The sequence below is a fragment of the Oculina patagonica genome, chromosome 2 (assembly GCF_052425735.1).
Source record: "Oculina patagonica isolate OP01 chromosome 2, crgOcupat, whole genome shotgun sequence".
NCBI classification, from domain to species: domain Eukaryota; kingdom Metazoa; phylum Cnidaria; class Anthozoa; order Scleractinia; family Oculinidae; genus Oculina; species Oculina patagonica.
The window spans coordinates 42,544,283-42,563,744 of NC_135759.1; the positions used below are offsets into that span (position 1 = coordinate 42,544,283).

At 40.0% G+C, this 19,462-nt stretch overlaps 2 protein-coding genes across 2 annotated transcripts; both read left to right on the top strand.

Moving 5' to 3' along the window:
• The first annotated feature begins 1,944 nt into the window (after positions 1-1,944).
• Positions 1,945-3,994, top strand: LOC144642381 (methanethiol oxidase-like). Its single transcript, XM_078501343.1, has 3 exons — positions 1,945-2,450; positions 3,697-3,860; positions 3,962-3,994. Exons 1-3 carry the CDS (start codon positions 2,441-2,443, stop codon positions 3,992-3,994), a joined length of 207 nt encoding a protein of 68 aa, XP_078357469.1. The 5' UTR covers positions 1,945-2,440.
• Positions 3,995-6,673: 2,679 nt separating this feature from the next.
• LOC144644736 (methanethiol oxidase-like) lies at positions 6,674-17,847 on the top strand. The gene is made up of 11 exons (XM_078504257.1): positions 6,674-7,157; positions 8,431-8,594; positions 9,605-9,675; positions 9,979-10,093; positions 12,576-12,696; positions 13,424-13,606; positions 14,727-14,905; positions 15,016-15,094; positions 15,756-15,877; positions 16,530-16,741; positions 17,515-17,847. The coding sequence occupies exons 1-11, from the start codon at positions 7,148-7,150 to the stop codon at positions 17,675-17,677; spliced, it is 1,419 nt and encodes a 472-aa protein (XP_078360383.1). The 5' UTR covers positions 6,674-7,147; the 3' UTR covers positions 17,678-17,847.
• The last annotated feature ends 1,615 nt before the right edge of the window (positions 17,848-19,462 follow it).

Genomic DNA, 19,462 nt, shown 5'->3' on the forward strand with positions numbered 1-19,462 from the left:
GTTGATTTGCTACTCCAAACGATTCTTTCAAACACAACATATGCGTGTCCGGCGTAATGGTAGCTATAAAAGCAGGCTTGACTATATTGGATTTTATTAGTTACTGAATAGCTTGCCACGAGAGGCAAATCAGTTTTATGACTCGATATTGCGTTAGTCTTGGCAGCGATTAGGTACTTGAAACATATATTGTAACTTAGCAAAATATAGAAACTTGAATTGATCAATTCTACGTGGTATGAATTAGTAATAAGTTGATCCTGGAAGTTTTGAATAACTTGACCAGATGTTAGCGCTGTTTGTCTTGTCCTTTTCACAATGCGTCACACGATTGGTCATTTAGTTTTGTTTTGAAGTTCTTTCACTAATGAAAACTTTGTTATTTATTTGTATTTTCGACCATATTTTGACGCTCCCTTTCTCCTGTTTTTCAAGTGACTTGTTCGTGTCATATATTGCCTTAGAGCAAAATGTCCGCTCATAGGAAAAGGGTTTTCAAACTCAGTGGAAACAAACAGAAACCACAACAACCATCGAACTCAAAAGCGCCCCCTAAACAACATATTCAAACAGCAGAAAAGAACATATAGAACTCATTAAGGCAAGATTTCCGCAGAGTACCCCTACATTAATTATGCATACAAATATTCCATATAATCCTTCACACCCGAACGGCAGTCATGAACAGAACGAGAGTTACAAAATTGTATGCATAATTAATGTCGGGTCCTCTGCGGAAATCTTTCCCTCATTAAAATCGCCCTCAGCCAAAGTATTACTTTCAAACAACGAATTCAACGGCGAAATCCCGGCTAGCCTACAACAAAATAATTTGGCAACGCAGCGAAAAGCTAAAATAGCTCGGATATTTTGCTTTTTTTAACTTTGTTTTCTGTTTTTATGGCTTTCCATTCTAACACGTTGAAGTTTGCCCCAATGGGAATAATTAAGGCTTAATTATTCCCAAGAGTTCCGTAGTAACATTCCTCTTAGCTGAATCATACCCTTAACTGTTTGAATAATGATAAGTAAGACAGGAACTTTTTAAAGAAGTGTTCTTACTATTGTCTTTCATGTTATGACTCTAGTAAGAAAAAAAACCCAGCCATAATTAAGAAAACTGTCATTCATTCATTCATTGAAGGCATTAAAATAGGCTTTAGAAACTTTGGATTTGTTCTACTTCGACGTAATTGTAGTTTACATTCGAGCTCGATTATTTATGCTTAGAGGTCCTCGTGTTAATCACAGCTTTAGGCGCCCTTTTAATTTTTATAGAAACAAAAAAGTAATAACAAATTTCTTTTAACATCAGGATAAAGGGCCCCTGAATACTAATAGCACAGAGGAACAAGACAAACATGTCCATTCTAAGCACCGCAGAGGCCATAAACACGGCGCTCTCCATTTCCGGCGGAAGGACGAAAGCAAACACAACCATGCCCAGATCAGCCTCGCTTGCACGAAATATTTTTTTCCTGTCTGATTGCGGTCAGTTCTTTAACGCTCGTCGTTTTAATCGATAACGCGGCATGCATTTGAAAACGCTGTCTAGAACGGAGCCAGCAGGGAGTTTATTGCCGTTATAACTAAATAATTCAGCGACAATGAGCATGGCTTATGGTTAACTAATAGCAAAACAATTACATTTCACTGTGTTACCGATTAATTATATTTGACTGTCTGAACCAGTTAATTATGTCTGACTGTCTGATCTCAATTATAATAAGTATGATTGTATATGAATTGAGCAGGCCCATGCATGAACTGCGGGTAAAATGATGTGAAATTTAAGGAATGATCTCTGACGTATGAGAGTATGAAATGTGAAGAAGTATGAAATCACCAAAGCTGCAATTGTAGCTCAGTCCCAGGATTTCTATTCGTGGCCGCGTCGCTGGAACGAGGTCGATATAGCTTCACTTCGAAAGTATTTTTTTCTTATCTGCTTGTATTGTTGGATTAAGATTACCTGGGGAAAAGCTCCTTTTCAGACTTTTCAGCATACCTGACTTCAATCACAAGATTTGGATACAATTTTCAGTCTTTATGATCTTTTATTTACAATCAAAACGGAACCGAAAAATCGAATTGGAGACCGTGCGCATAGACGGATAAAGTCCGAATTCTATTTGATTGAATAAACAAAGTACTTATACGCTGGCTGTATGCCACGTCTTATGGTAACTGAAGAACCTTATAAAGTTATTCTGAGACCTCGTGATCAGTGACTGAAAATCGAGGTCTTGTTTGCTTTCTCGGTATATTTGTCTTCGTGATATTTCCCCTTGCGTGCCCGGAGCTAAGTATCTTGCTGCGCATAATTACCATAATTGAAATTTGTTCAAGCAGGTGTTAAAAGCTGCCCATTTCATTACCGAAGATTATTTTGTACTAGCTTGCATTGTACTGTCGGACTGATTGCTAAACCGGTACCACTATGAGTGAAGGTTAGTTTACAACTCTTCTTGGTTTGCTTGCTAATAATCCTCTGTGACCCTCTCTGAAAGTTTTCTTGATGCTAGAGTTGAACTTTTCTTAAGGTCACTTAATACAATTATATTCATTGCTTGTTCTAGTTCTAGCCACAGCTAGCCACACATGACCGCGCTCTTGATGGAGCAGAAAACATAACTCAGTCATGCTTATACTGCTCATTCTGGTAGTCTTCTTATACTTCGTCTATTCTCGATTCTCGCTATACCACCACAGTTAACTTCGTTGCCTATACTAAGCCTGTTTCCTTGCATCTTGTATCAATATAACACTAGCATATCGTCCTCAGTGCTTCTAAGTGAACATACATACAAAAAGAACAAGTGACAATGCAGTTGCACACACAGCCTTTTCACAGACATTGTTTACTGTATATTCAGTTGATTGTAGAAATTGAGTTTTTTTGTTTGATACGGTTCGAGTATTTGCCCCCGACCACGCTCCACAAGCCAACCGCATTAATTTAGGTCCGCCTCGCAGCACTTGAGATGCTTTAAATAAGTTTGTGTTCGATTTTACTGAAGTATTTGGTTCCTTTGAAAACTTGGACTAAAGTAAATGATTTGTTTCTATAAACTCTAACTTAGAATAGCGAGAGTGGTGATTACTGTAAAGTAACGTCGTATTTGTATAAAGCTGGCACAGCTCAAAACACCGCTCAAAAGGAGTTCGAAGGCTAAAGCGTTCAAGCTCGTGAGGTCATTCCGCGTGATGTTTGTAACGACTTATCCAAAAACGTTCAGTTTGCTCGCTGTGAAGTTAAACAAAGTGTGAACATGTAGAGTAGAACTGGTCAAGGGCATCTGCCGGTTGGAGTCGAGAATTATTTTTCTGTGGAGCGGGATTTCATACTCACTGCTCGGAGAACAAACGTGTTATATTGGAGCACTAAAGTGAAACGATTGAGCTCTTAAGCGTGATTGATTTAGACTTTGGGCTCGGGAGTCCCGCTTGCAATTGGTCTAAGATCAAGAACTCTGTCTGAAGCCGAGAACCTGACAAAATGCACTTTGTTCTCTGCGGTAGGGCGTTTAATAAAGTGACTCTGATGAGAGGAGGCCTCATATCATTTACCCTACTTCTGCAGGATTTTACACTGCGTGTAAGATACGTCACGCAAGCAAAGCCCAAAAAGGCCGTGATGTAATGATATCTCCTAATGACTCACACAGCAGTTTTGTTTTAAACTGTTTTCCGTAGATCCTTGTAAATGTGGTCCGGGGTATGCCACCCCACTGGACGCCATGAAAGGTCCCAGGGAGAAGATACTTTATTTGCCGTGTATCCGTAGTAACACGGGGATAGAGAAACCCGACTACCTTGCCACTGTTGATGTAGATCCAGATTCTGCTTCTTACAGCCAGGTAGGCCAAGGATTCGAAGTGGGAGCGGGGGGGGGGGGGGGGGAATTCAAGTCATCAGCAGGATTAAACAATTTTAATTCTCGATGTGAGTTCTTTTACAGCACAGCAGTAATTTTGGAGCGAGGAAGCTCTGAAAGAACAACCACTGAGTTCGACTGTATATTGTGTGTTTGGTTTATAATTTCTTGCTGTTCTGTCAAATTCGCGACATTTTAATATCTGCGGTCCCCAACCCAGACAAAATCTTAATTCAGCCAGAAGCCATTTAATGAAAAAGTAAGGTTTTTAATAATCTATGAGTATGCTATAATTTGATAAAAAGTTTACGCTAAAATCCGAGCTGTAGAAAATTTTGCTAGAAAAATTCCAAAAGACGGTAACAATATCTTGTTGTGAGAAGGTTGTACAAAAGATATTGTCTTTTAAAGATAGAGTGACTTCTTTGGCTTGAGCAATAAACCTATTTCTGTTCGATAACGAAATATACTTTTCCTTAGCAACTAAGAGATGTGTTTCCCTCACTCGTTTTGCCACAAAAAGGCAAGAGTCGCGCTGAAATCTGTTGGACTGTATCATGCGCTGAGTCGATCGGAGTATATAGTTAGCGAAAAAGCAACTCAAATACTTTCAAAAGTAGGAGTATGATATATACGTGAAGTTTTATTTATAAAGCCAGTTTGCATGCAAACAATATCATTAACGCCATCGTTTGTAAGATAATGCTACAGTTCTCGCACACTATTAGCCACGGACGCAAAGTGGCTCTCGAAAAACCTATATATTATACTATCCCTTCGACAAATTGTCGCGTGTTTTAATATGGTGCACGTGTAAAAAGGTTGATTTGCTACTCCAAACGATTCTTTCAAACACAACATATGCGTGTCCGGCGTAATGGTAGCTATAAAAGCAGGCTTGACTATATTGGATTTTATTAGTTACTGAATAGCTTGCCACGAGAGGCAAATCAGTTTTATGACTCGATATTGCGTTAGTCTTGGGAGCGATTAGGTACTTGAAACATATATTGTAACTTAGCAAAATATAGAAACTTGAATTGATCAATTCTACGTGGTATGAATTAGTAATAAGTTGATCCTGGAAGTTTTGAATAACTTGACCAGATGTTAGCGCTGTTTGTCTTGTCCTTTTCACAATGCGTCCCACGATTGGTCATTTAGTTTTGTTTTGAAGTTCTTTCACTAATGAAAACTTTGTTATTTATTTGTATTTTCGACCATATTTTGACGCTCCCTTTCTCCTGTTTTTCAAGTGACTTGTTCGTGTCATATATTGCCTTAGAGCAAAATGTCCGCTCATAGGAAAAGGGTTTTCAAACTCAGTGGAAACAAACAGAAACCACAACAACCATCGAACTCAAAAGCGCCCCCTAAACAACATATTCAAACAGCAGAAAAGAACATATAGAACTCATTAAGGCAAGATTTCCGCAGAGTACCCCTACATTAATTATGCATACAAATATTCCATATAATCCTTCACACCCGAACGGCAGTCATGAACAGAACGAGAGTTACAAAATTGTATGCATAGTTAATGTCGGGTCCTCTGCGGAAATCTTTCCCTCATTAAAATCGCCCTCAGCCAAAGTATTACTTTCAAACAACGAATTCAACGGCGAAATCCCGGCTAGCCTACAACAAAATAATTTGGCAACGCAGCGAAAAGCTAAAATAGCTCGGATATTTTGCTTTTTTTAACTTTGTTTTCTGTTTTTATGGCTTTCCATTCTAACACGTTGAAGTTTTCCCCAATGGGAATAGTTAAGGCTTAATTATTCCCAAGAGTTCCGTAGTAACATTCCTCTTAGCTGAATCATACCCTTAACTGTTTGAATAATGATAAGTAAGACAGGAACTTTTTAAAGAAGTGTTCTTACTATTGTCTTTCATGTTATGACTCTAGTAAGAAAAAAAAACCCAGCCATAATTAAGAAAACTGTCATTCATTCATTCATTCATTCATTGAAGGCATTAAAATAGGCTTTAGAAACTTTGGATTTGTTCTACTTCGACGTAATTGTAGTTTACATTCGAGCTCGATTATTTATGCTTAGAGGTCCTCGTGTTAATCACAGCTTTAGGCGCCCTTTTAATTTTTATAGAAACAAAAAAGTAATAACAAATTTCTTTTAACATCAGGATAAAGGGCCCCTGAATACTAATAGCACAGAGGAACAAGACAAACATGTCCATTCTAAGCACCGCAGAGGCCATAAACACGGCGCTCTCCATTTCCGGCGGAAGGACGAAAGCAAACACAACCATGCCCAGATCAGCCTCGCTTGCACGAAATATTTTTTTCCTGTCTGATTGCGGTCAGTTCTTTAACGCTCGTCGTTTTAATCGATAACGCGGCATGCATTTGAAAACGCTGTCTAGAACGGAGCCAGCAGGGAGTTTATTGCCGTTATAACTAAATAATTCAGCGACAATGAGCATGGCTTATGGTTAACTAATAGCAAAACAATTACATTTCACTGTGTTACCGATTAATTATATTTGACTGTCTGAACCAGTTAATTATGTCTGACTGTCTGATCTCAATTATAATAAGTATGATTGTATATGAATTGAGCAGGCCCATGCATGAACTGCGGGTAAAATGATGTGAAATTTAAGGAATGATCTCTGACGTATGAGAGTATGAAATATGAAGAAGTATGAAATCACCAAAGCTGCAATTGTAGCTCAGTCCCAGGATTTCTATTCGTGGCCGCGTCGCTGGAACGAGGTCGATATAGCTTCACTTCGAAAGTATTTTTTTCTTATCTGCTTGTATTGTTGGATTAAGATTACCTGGGGAAAAGCTCCTTTTCAGACTTTTCAGCATACCTGACTTCAATCACAAGATTTGGATACAATTTTCAGTCTTTATGATCTTTTATTTACAATCAAAACGGAACCGAAAAATCGAATTGGAGACCGTGCGCATAGACGGATAAAGTCCGAATTCTATTTGATTGAATAAACAAAGTACTTATACGCTGGCTGTATGCCACGTCTTATGGTAACTGAAGAACCTTATAAAGTTATTCTGAGACCTCGTGATCAGTGACTGAAAATCGAGGTCTTGTTTGCTTTCTCGGTATATTTGTCTTCGTGATATTTCCCCTTGCGTGCCCGGAGCTAAGTATCTTGCTGCGCATAATTACCATAATTGAAATTTGTTCAAGCAGGTGTTAAAAGCTGCCCATTTCATTACCGAAGATTATTTTGTACTAGCTTGCATTGTACTGTCGGACTGATTGCTAAACCGGTACCACTATGAGTGAAGGTTAGTTTACAACTCTTCTTGATTTGCTTGCTAATAATCCTCTGTGAAAGTTTTCTTGATGCTAGAGTGCAATTAATGTCATTAATTGCTTGCTCTAGTATTCTAGCCACAGCTGGCCACACATGACCGTGCTCTTGATGGAACAGAAAACACAACTCAGTCATGCTTATACTACTCATTCCGGTAGTCTTCTTTTAGTTCGTCTATTCTTGATTCTCGCTATACCACAGAGACCACTGTGACAGTTAACTTCAGTGTAACTTCGTTGCCTATACTAAGCCTGTTTCCTTGCATCTTGTATCAATATAACACTAGCATATCGTCCTCAGTGCTTCAGCTGGTTCTCATATGATCGTCCCGATCTTCTTTTTTTTTGGGGGGGTAAGTGAACATACATACAAAAAGAACTAGTGACAATGCAGTTGCACACAGCCTTTTCACAGACATTGTTTACTGTATATTCAGTTGATTGTAGAAATTGAGTTTTTTTGTTTGATACGGTTCGAGTATTTGCCCCCGACCATGCTCCACAAGCCAACCGCATTAATTTAGGTCCCGGCCTCGCAGCACTTGAGATGCTTTAAATAAGTTTGTGTTCGATTTTACTGAAGTATTTGGTTCCTTTGAAAACTTGGACTAAAGTAAATGATTTGTTTCTAAACTCTAACTTAGAATAGCGAGAGTGGTGATTACTGTAAAGTAACGTCGTATTTGTATAAAGCTGCCGGGCACAGCTCAAAACACCGCTCAAAAGGAGTCCGAAGTCTAAAGCTCGTGAGGTTTCGGATATTTGTAACGCCTTATCCAAAAACGTTCAGTTTGCTCGCTGTGAAGTTAAACAAAGTGTGAACATGTAGAGTAGAACTGGTCAAGGGCATCTGCCGGTTGGAGTCGAGAATTTTTTTTCTGTTGAGCGGAGTTCATACTCACTGCTCGGAGAACAAACGTGTTATATTGGAGCACTAAAGTGGAACGATTGAGCTCTAAAGCGTGATTGATTTGGTCTTGGGGCTCGGGAGTCCCGCTTGCAATTGGTCCAAGATCAAGAACTCTGTCTGAAGCGGAGATCTGAAAAAAATGCACTCTTTTCTCTAGGTAGGGCGTTTAATAAAGTGACTCTGATGAGAGGAGGCCTCATATCATTTACCCTACTTCTGCAGGATTCTACTCTGCGTGTAAAATACGTCACGCAAGCAAAGCCCAAAAAGGCCGTGATGTATTGATATCTCCTAATGACTCACACAGCAGTGTTGTTTTAAACTGTTTTCCGTAGATCCTTGCAAATGTGGTCCGGGGTATGCCACCCCACTGGACGCCATGAAAGGTCCCAGGGAGAAAATACTCTATTTGCCGTGCATCCGTAGTAACACGGGGATAGAGAAACCCGACTACCTTGCCACTGTTGATGTAGATCCAGATTCTCCTTCTTACAGCCAGGTAGGCAAAGAAGTCCAGCACTAAGGGGGAGGATGTGGGTAGGGGTTAGGGGAGAAATTCATTAGTCATCAGCCTTGCTCGCAAGAAATATTTCTTTAACGCTCATCGTTTTAATCGATAACGCATGCATTTAAAAGCGCTGTCTAGTAAGAAGGCGAAAACGCATCCACGAAGACGGATTAGTGTGGAGGGCTAGGCCTTAGTTGGTGATTATTTTTCTCACTCTTCTGCTTGACATTGCAATTACTTAGATAAAAAGAGAATTAAGGTGTTGAGCACCCAAGAAATAAAATTCAAGGCTAAGGCAAAAGGATTGCTATATGACGCATGCAGGTAGCATAAAAATAGCCTTGTCTGCCATAGGTGAAAATAATTAGAATAAAAGCAGTTAATCGCCGTTAGAACTAAACAATTAAGCGACAATGAGCATGGCTTATGGTTAACCAATAGCAAAACAATTGCATTCCACTGTGTTACCGATTAATTATATTTGAATGTCTGAACCAGTTTATTATGTCGGCCTGTCTGATATCAATTATAACAAGTATGATTGTATTGGTTGTATATGAATTTTAAAAAGCTGGCTCATGAATGCTGGTAAAAGAGGCCCTGCCAGGAGGGGTGGGGGTTTCCCGTGTCGCTTGACTAAATTTAAAAATGTGCCGTGTCGCTGTTTTATCAAACTTCGCGTCGCTGTCGGTAGTAAAATTGAAGGAAAATTACTTGCCTTGTCGGAATTTAAATTTTTCCAAAAGGGTTGTCTTTTGTCGCGAATTTATTTTTTTGTGCTGTCGCTACTTTTTGGGCCATGTCGCTTGCCGAAATTTACCCTGGCAGGGCCTCGTAAAATGATGTGAAACTTTAGGAATGATCACCACTTTTGCTTGCAAGTTAATTACGCAATTGCCAAAAAGCCACCAAAATCAAGCCTTTTAAACACCTAAACGAGATTTAACTGATGGCACATGATTAGTAACCGTCTTCAAATCAATCTCTGATGTTATTAACAGGTCATTCATCGCCTGGCAGTTCCTTATTTGGGAGACGAGTTGCATCACAGTGGTTGGAACGCCTGCAGTAGGTCAGTATACTTTAGATATAGGTTGGGATCCCTAAGATCCAGAGGGTATGGGTGGGCTGTGAGGTATTAGGTCGCGGAGAATTTGCGGGTTTCTCTTCAATCCCCCCAGTCTCTTATTTTCTTTTCAATTCTATTTAAGCCTTTCAGCAAGTTTTCTTGTTTTTAAGCCTCTTTCTACTGCTCTGAGGCATTGTTCAGATAATCGTGGCCGATAAACAGGACACACATGAGAAAACAAGCTTCATTTAATGCGACTTTCAAACTTATTTTTATTTTTACTCTTGTACATTTCAATTCTTTCAGTTGCCATGGAGATCCTAACCAGAAAAGGAACCGCCTCATCATGCCGTCACTCAATTCCAGCAGAATTTACATCTTTGACGTAGAAACCGATCCAAAAGCACCTCGCATACACAAGGTATGAAATACAATAGCTTACAGACAGAGCCCCGTTTGTCCAGCAATGAAAAAGCCACTAAGATTTGATCGTATAAACAGAGTGGCATTATAAAAGGAACTCTTGAAGATGAAAATATTAACTTACTGAGCTTTTCTTCAGGACGAAAGACGTGCAAGGCCATAATAACGAGGGGCTCGTGAGGGATGCATGGTAGAAGCGGTTGGGGTCGGATTCGACTGTAGTCTAAAGGCCCGGCCAAACGCACGCAACATTTCAACGCAACACCTCCCAACATTGTTGCGTACAGTATGTTGCAATTGTTTGGCCACCCTGTTGCAACACGTTGCAACATGTAGGATGATGTTGGACCAAGTTTGAAAATGGTCAAATTTTTCTCACAACATCTCGCAACATTTTTGGATGTTGCATGATGTTGTACTCGTTTGGCCATGTTCCTGCAACATTGTTGCCCTTGTGCATGCGCACCTGTTTAATTGTGTTATCCAACATACTGCAACATATTGCAACAGGGTGGCCAAACGCGTGCAACATGTTCTGCAAAACAATGTTGCCATATGTTGCGTTGAAATGTTGCGTGCGTTTGGCCAGAATTTTCGAATTGTCGAGCGCATATTATCGCCACAAATAACTTACCGAACAAATAGCTGCATAATGAGTTGCCGACAATAATAGAAAGGAATTTTCCTATAAAATGTTTTAAAAGGCCAAAGCAGTTAAAGTCTTGTACTGCGAGAGTAGCGGCCTTTTGCGTACTAAACTCGTACTGGTAACAGGCCCGTGAAATCATGCAACTGAATCTTAGGGCCCATTTACATGGAAAGTGGATGATCCTAGCACAAGGATCATCCTCCTTTCATGTAAAATGGAATGATCCTAGTGCTAGGATCATCCTAGTACTAGGATCATCCGACCGCCATATGTTTTCAGCTTTCAGTTTACATGTGAATGGTTGCATTTGGCCCTAACGCTAAGATCATCCTAGCGATAGGACCATCCTATCTGAGATGAGGGATGGTCCTAGCGCTAGGATGATCCTAGCGTTAGGGCCAAATGCAACCATTCACATGTAAACGGAAAGCTGAAAACATATGGCGGTCGGATGATCCTAGTACTAGGATGATCCTAGCACTAGGATCATTCCATTTTACATGAAAGGAGGATGATCCTTGTGCTAGGATCAAGCTGTATCGAAGCAAACACTTCAGAAGAAAAACGCATCCAATGGAAAACAATGCTAAATAAGGCCGCACTGTTTACATTTTCAGCATATTGTACAATGTACAAGTGTTCTGGCAAGCATATGTGTGCAGCCGTCTCCAATAGAAACATGCACATAAAATTATTAATATTTTAAGCTTATTCCACGACGCTTTGCCACCTTACAGACAAATTAAAAAAACGTTGCCAGCTAATGATTAATTACTCACTCTTGATTATGTATTTCATTGGGGAGTACGGACTAAAAAGTGTATATCGTGCCTCTGTAACTTCTGTAATAAGTATCTACGGGTTTGCCGACTAAAATAACTGACTCACAAGTAGAAGAAAAGAACATTATGCGTTGCTGTATCAAAATAATTATTCCTCACACTGAACTGTATGAGGTGCACCACCCGCCAGTTACGATGGAGAAAATATTCAGTGTTGCAGTATTAGAATTGCAGGTTACATCGGACTGTATAAGGTGCGCCACCCGCCAGTTCCGATGGAGAAAATATTAAGCGACGCAGTATTAGAATTGCAGGTTACATCGGACTGTATGAGGTGCGCCACCCGCCAAAAACTATCATTGTCCACTTAAGGCTGGCTTTTACTAGCAGGGGTCATGAATGGTCCCTCAAAATGTGGGTTGATTTCGAAATTTTTTGGGGGTTTTTTTTTTTTTTGTTTTTTGGGTTTTTTTTGTTTTTTTTTTTGTTTCAAAAAAACCTCCGCTCCGCAAAACTTTAGCGATGGAGTCGAACTCGGAGTCGTAATCAGAAGCGCAGAGTGTCACGAACAAGGGAAAATCAAATCAACGGGTCGTAAGCAGAGTTCCGATTCCCCTTGTGACTCCGTCGCTTCAGTGATCTTGTGAAGACTAAACATTAAGCGGCAAGCAGAAAAGACGCGCTCGGAGTGCGTGAGAGCTAGCATTGCGATTGCTTCAGTTGTACTTCCGCTTCTGCTTGCGACTCCGACAATCTAGCTTTCACTGTTTCATAAGCGACGGAATCAAAAGCAGAATCGGAAGGAAATGGAAACGTTCTGATTCTTGATCATTCTTCCAACTCCGATTTCGCAGAGCTTACGATCGATTTGGCTTACGACCCTGATGTTCGATTTTCACTAGCTGGTAAGCGCTCTTAAGACTCCAATTCCCACTCCTCGCAGGAAACCAGCCTTGAAAATACTGGCCTTGGTTTTTTTTTTCGATTGCTTTCTAAGAGGAGATTAACTGATGAAGTATATACGTTTGACCCTTGTTCATCACTTATAGATTGTTGAACCAAAAGAAGTTGCTGAGAAGACAGGCTTGGGTTACCTCCATACAGCACACTGTCTGGGGAGTGGAGAGATCATGATAAGCGCCATGGGATCCCCTGAAGGCAAGGAGGAAGGTACATCACGATCGAAATGTAAAAATTCTAATTTTTTGCAAACACTTGGACAGTGTTGTATCAGCTCTTTTATAAACCTCGTCACCAGGGAAGGCTGGAGTGAGCTGCACCCGCCTTGCATCCGGCCTCTTTGATAAGTTATTTTTTTTATGAGTTTTGCGCTAGAGGAGCTGCAGCATGTCCCACACAGAGAGAGAAGAGAGAGTTTTTTTTTGGGTTTTTTGGGAAAAAATAAAAAAAAAAAAACCCTAAGGGCTCTTGACTTTGACATGCATGCTAACAACTCCTATGTCATAAAACCTTGGATTTGCCCTTTGTGGTACGGAACATCCCGGTTTGAGCAACGTTTTCCTAAAGCATCGAACTCTGACAATCTCGAACAGTCATGCTTTTTCGCTCTCTGTTTATTTTTAAACTTCGCGCACGCACGACATTTAACGTAAGCTCAAGCGTTCTTTTTAAGACATCATATTTACACTGATGAAGAGGTTTCCCCGAAACGTCTGTTTTTAAAACAACTATCTATGCACTCCAAGAAAACCGTATTGAACATTTATTGTAACTATTGAGTGCTACGCAGCAAAAATCTTTTTATGCTTTTTCACGCCCTGGTCCGATGCTATATTCTACCTCTCTTTTGCCCAGTCATTCTATCATTCTGACATTCAACAATCATAGTTTTGCCATTATTGTTATGATTGTCCTTATTCGCTTTTTTACATGTCAGGAGGTTTCGTTATTCTTGATGGTAAGACTTTTGACGTCAAAGGACGCTGGGAAGGCAAAAATAACTCAGCACCAATGGGATATGACTTTTGGTACCAGCCTCGACACAATGTGATGATCAGCTCTGAATGGGGAACGCCTAGCAATCTTACCAAAGGTTTTAAGGTGGAGGACGTGGCTGCAGGTAAAAACACGCACAACATCATCATCATTATCATTATCGTCATTGTCATCAAGTAACAACAATCAAAAATAGCTTTGGGTCCATGCTTTTATAATATCGATCGTGAAAACCACATGACAGATGCTGGTCAAGGCAGTTTAGTTTTACATTCGATTAAATTAGGTTTAACTAAATTTAAATTAGATTATTGTTCTGGTAGATCTAATAGTACATTAGAGAGGGCCACAAATTTATTAGTTGTAAAACTATCACGTGTAACCCTCTATAATAAAGTTTGATTGATTGATTGATTGATTGATTGACTGATTGATACCACAGCAGAAACAATAGGGACCTTCAGATTGGAGTACGAGTACGAGATCGAGTAGGAGTACGACTTTGGAATGTCGATTCAGTCACGTTCTCAGAGCCCTCACTTCTCCCTGTTGCTTACCAGTTGAAAAGGAAACTATCAGGGCGAGATTAGTGTGAAATGTGACAGTTGACAGCATAAGCACTAGGTTTGAAAAGTCGTACTCGTACTCAATCTCGTACTCGTACCCTGATCTGAAAGTCCCTAAGAACTGTTTCTTGACAATCTAAGAACAGTAAATACTGATGGGATAACCTTTATGTCACACCTGATGTCACTCAGCAGGTGCAGACCAAAAAGTTCATTTAGCGATGGATTGTAATGATAGGTGACTGAAAACCACCTTTTTGTGACGTGGGCTCCCTGCTAATTCTTTTTTTTTTTTTTTTTTTATTATTATTATTATTATTATTATTATTATTATTATTATGTGGCTGTGGAATATAGGTTAGGTTTCGTCAAACAACAGAAAAACCGCAGAGTAGGAAACGTGTCCTCCCTAAGTACACGGACTCTTACATTAGGTGTATCACAATATTAAAGTCATTTTTCTGATGTATATACAAAAAATAGATTTCTAAGGTGGGAAAGAAGTATTAATAAACCGAACAGAAACAAGGATGGATGCAATCGAGGAAGATTAAGATCGATCATAAACGACAAACTTCATAAAAAAAACGGCTAAGAAAAAGTCTCCATTCGTCTCTGGACTTCACTAGACAATGCACGGGTCAATGCTTTATTACTTATCATTTTACTTGTCACCAGGCAAATACGGATCTCACTTGCACGTTTGGGACTGGACCTCACGAACCATTCAACAGACAATAGACTTGGGAGTGGGCACCATTCCCCTGGAGACAAGATTTCTTCACGACCCTGATCAGCCGCAGGGATTTGTGGGATGCGCGTTAAGCAGCACGGTCGTACGATTCTTCAAAAATGAGGTGAGTCGGCGACAATATTCGGGTCGGGCCACCCGGATCTATCAAGCTGAACAACCATTAGGGATATTTTGTGTATCTGAAGAAGTTCATGTTCGATTGATTTGTTTAAGGAAAAGACTTGGAGTGCAGAAACCGTAATCAGAGTTCCAAGCAAAAAAGTGGAAGGCTGGGCTCTACCAGAAATGCCAGGTGAGTCATTGAAACACTACTCGTCCCATCCTCGGAGACCCATCGGGAAGACGGGATTTTCGGGCGATAGTTTACATCGCTCGAAAAACCCGTCGTCCCGATAAGCTGCCCGTCGCCCCGACTAACTGCCCCTGGGTCTCCGAGGATATACTCGTCCTTGCAGGCATTGATTTAGCATTAAGTGGTTTGCATCAAACTGTCTGCGTTATTTTGAATTTATTACGATTTTAAGAAAAAAAAGACGAAATGTTTGAGTTTCAAAGACATGTTTTGACAGATCTTCTGGTTGGAAATTATCAGCGGGTGAGATTCAGCACAAGAAATAAGGGGACTTATTTTCTCTTAGTTTCAGTAGCTATAAGTGGTCAAAACGGGGCATATAAATTGGAACAGTGAGTAACAAACGAATCAAAAAGCTATAGATATGCAATTAATTTAACAAGAGTTAATAAAACAGGAGTCTAGTTTCTTTTGAGATAAATTTCTTTTCAGTAAATTATGGTCAATCAATCAGTCTATCAATCGTACATTGCAACTTATGCCGTTCGAGAGTCCTTTTAAAACTAGATACCAACACTGTATATTGAAATAATACTAAAATTAACAGAAAAAACTTTTCTTTGAGGTTACTTATCGTACCACGGCGATATTTTCCCTACAGGTCTGATAACAGACATTCTTCTCTCGTTGGACGACAAATACCTGTATCTAAGCAACTGGCTTCATGGAGACATAAGACAGTATGATGTCACAGACACCAAAAATCCAAAACTGGTTGGGCAGGTATGCACATTAAAACGAAGTCGGGTTATCTCAAACTTATCTTAAAACTAACGTGCACAGGTAACAAAAGCCCGAACAATACTTTATCATATCTTGTATGGAAAGTATTTGAAGCTAGCCATACTTATATTGCCAAACTGTACCTCACTGGAAGAGGGTACAATCGCTATGCGGAGGCTTGCCGTACACGTGTTTAGAAAACTTGGAATTCTTTATTCGAGTAGCTTGTAAGTAATAACCTTCTCACACTTCAACAACAACAACAACAATAACAAGCTTTATTTGCATGACTGTAAATCTTATAAAAAATGGACACATATAAAATTAATTACATTGATAGCATTTTGTTACGTGAATCAAAACAAGTTCATGATACAAAAATTCATCAATTGCTTGCAGTGTTAACTACCAAACGTCGCATATCACAAAATGCCGGTTATTGTCCCTGAACTAAAACAACTTTTTGAGAGGTTTTGGGGTGGGCTTATAACGTCTGGTAGCTTGTGTTTGGGGCGGCTTATAAGCCCTCACTGCCGAGTAGATTTAGGTCTCAGTGTGCGAAAGGTTGCTGCTTTTTCAACTGATCTTAGCTAGTTTCTTGGAATAGCAAAACGTTACCGAGTCACCTTCGTTTTTTTAATTTTGTTTTCAGATCTTTATCAATGGTAGCATAGTCAGTGATGGTCCAGTGAAGGTGACTGAAGACTCTGAGCTGAGTGCACAGCCTGCGCCGTGTTATGTGAAGGGAAAGCGAGTGGAAGGAGGACCACAGATGATTCAGCTCAGTTTGGATGGCAAACGGCTTTACGTCACAACATCGTTGTACAGTGTGTGGGACAATCAGTTCTACCCTAATCTCTCCAAGTAAGTTCAAGTGAAACTGCTCTGGTTCAAGAGAGGATAATCTGAGAGAAGGATTCCTCCGTACATGGAACTTTTCCTATGATAGATTTTTGAAATCTATTTTTATTCTCCAGTCCACGACTAGGTATTTTAAAAGCGCTACCTGGACTACTCAACTCGAGTGGTGTTATCAACTGCTTGACTCTCGACTGGCTTTGTTTCTTGATTATAAGCTCTCACCCAGTGGGCTTAACTTTGCATTTTGCTCTCAAAAAGCAAGTTTGAGCCAGTTTTGTGTTTAACCGATGGACTTGAAATTCTTCAGACGAACATTCACTTTTAGATACAAGTCCGACCATTTTTAAAATGCAACGCTGTGAAAAATAAAAGCCCACCAAAAAGCGTTTTGAAAGATAAAGGTTAATTTAGCCGAGGTTATTGTTAATGCCTGTAATTTAAACTATATGATGAAGTCTATGATATTTTAAATTTTATAAAAAAGGCCATCCTTAATCCGAATAAGTGCACAACCTAAAGCCGGGTTCCTGACAATTCTTTATCGAGCTTCATTCAGGGACCGCGAAGCCGGGGGAGCTGTGGCCCCCAATATTTCCGAAAATTTGAAGACTTACTAAGAGAAGAGTCTCTAAAACTCCCCACTTCAAGTCACCAGTCAGCCCCCCATTTGGAAAATTGTTCCTCTGTCCCTGTCATTGACGGTTCGAAAAAGTGCAACCGATCTTTGTGCTTGTTCTATTTTAAAACTGCATCCCTGTTGCTATTTTTTTATATAGGAAAGGCAGCATGTTGTTGCAAGTGGACGTTGACTCAGTGAATGGCGGGCTCAAGTTGAATCCTGATTTCTGTGTGGACTTTGGAGAAGAGCCTGACGGTCCAGCACTCGCTCATGAAGTTCGCTATCCGGGGGGAGACTGCTCCTCTGACATATGGCTTTAAAATCCACGAATCCTTCAGTTGAATATATTACTTACCAGAAAGGGCTCGGAGGCAAATCCCACCCTAATCCATTTGAACTATCAGAGGATTAAAAACACATACCGGACTTGTTATTTTTTCAGTAGTCTCAATAAAATTCATATATTTTTTCTTACTCACGAACATCATTGTAGTCTGCCTTCCCTACAGGGGTCCCTGACAGGTAACATCTTTTCTCTTGAACAGTTATTCTTCGCACAGGTTGCAAGTTCTTTAAGGGGAGATCTAGTAACTAGAGTGGGCGCCAAAAAGTGACAAATGCTCACTGTGTTGTCCATTCGTTTCACTACCACTTCCTTGGGAGCGCTAATCTTCGCGGGCCGACAAATTGTCGCGGGTCACGGTAAATTTTCGCGGGTCGCGGGAAAATTGTCAAGTCGTGGGAAGAAATGTCGCGGGCAGGGTTCGCGGGTAAATTCTGACAGTGTCGCGTGCAGACATTGCTTAGCTGGTTCACACCGTATCTAAAAATTACGTGAAAGCAAAGCGTACCCGTCAACCCCATTTTTTCTCAATATTTTCCTTTTGATCAAAACTTTCACAAAATTGTCGAACGTGATTGGTTATCATGTCAGCAACCCGATTTAAGCACTAATATGAGAGTTCACGCTTCATGTATGTAGCTGGACAGTGTCATAGGACTAATAGGATATGCAGTTTTCGCGTTTACATGAGCTCATTTTCTCCGCCAGTCTCTGTGTCTTTCTCTTCAAGTCAACTGTTATGCTTTTAGTCAATAACTAATGGTTATTTTGTTTCTTGGCATCCCAATTTTTAAATAAATGACCCCCCAGAAATCAAATATATTTGCGGTTTGTCGAAGTCCGTATTTCCTGCAGTCCGAGAGTCCTCGCTCTCCGATTAGCCGGGCTTTTGTGGCCCGCTTTGGGAAGGGGAGGGGGGCGTTGAGGGTTGGTGTGGATGTTTTCATCGCACCCTGTCTGTTTACGGCCCCACAAAGACCTTCTCACATATTTCGTTGTCCTCCCCTTCCCTAACCCACAGTCTTACTAAAAGCCAATTAATAAAAAAAAGAAAAATACTGAACACAAAAACAAATCATTGCATCAACACCTTTATTGCCCTGATTACCAGCTTTTAACCCCACATTACAAGATATTGTGAAGAAGAAGTCGCGGACAACTCGTTGCCATGGCAACACCGATCATCCCCGGATGTAAATATTACCGTCGGGATTAGCGACGTATTTGATCATATTTGAGATGATTCAGACTGTTTGTTCGATTATTTGGGAAGCAGCGCAAAGAACCGACTACATTCTTTTTTTTTTTTTTTTATAAGAATACAGTTTTTCCGACCCAGGCTAAATATTCTTATTTTTCTGCCGATTTTAGGCTGAAAATATTCTTATGAACAGTATGAACATCTTAGATAATACCGTTTGACATTTTCGTTTTAGCAAGTATTGGGCAGATCTGTTTCGTGTTACATTGTGCACATGTACCATTGCTTTTCGTTGCAGCCTGGCCGTTTTGGCTTTAAACAAAGCATTCTTCAAAGAGATATAGTGACGGAAATGAAAATACCTGATTTTGTTTCAACTAAAAACTATATTCTTTTCAAAATCTCAGGCTCGGGTTTATTCTTAAAATATTCTTAAAAATTCGCAAATTTCATCCTCGATATCAGTTATAAACTAGATTCTTATAAAATAAAAATAATGTAATGCAGCTAATGGAATAAATGGCGAGTGGTTTGGGGCGAGAGAGCGCCTTCTTCCCCACA

Bases quoted from the DNA above. Each gene is read 5' to 3' on its own strand.
- LOC144642381 (XM_078501343.1), top strand. The intron at 3,861-3,961 runs GTAGGCCAAGGA...GTTCTTTTACAG, and splicing joins ATTCTGCTTCTTACAGCCAG to CACAGCAGTAATTTTGGAGC.
- LOC144644736 (XM_078504257.1), top strand. The intron at 10,094-12,575 runs GTATGAAATACA...CATCACTTATAG, and splicing joins AAGCACCTCGCATACACAAG to ATTGTTGAACCAAAAGAAGT. The intron at 14,906-15,015 runs GTGAGTCGGCGA...GATTTGTTTAAG, and splicing joins TACGATTCTTCAAAAATGAG to GAAAAGACTTGGAGTGCAGA.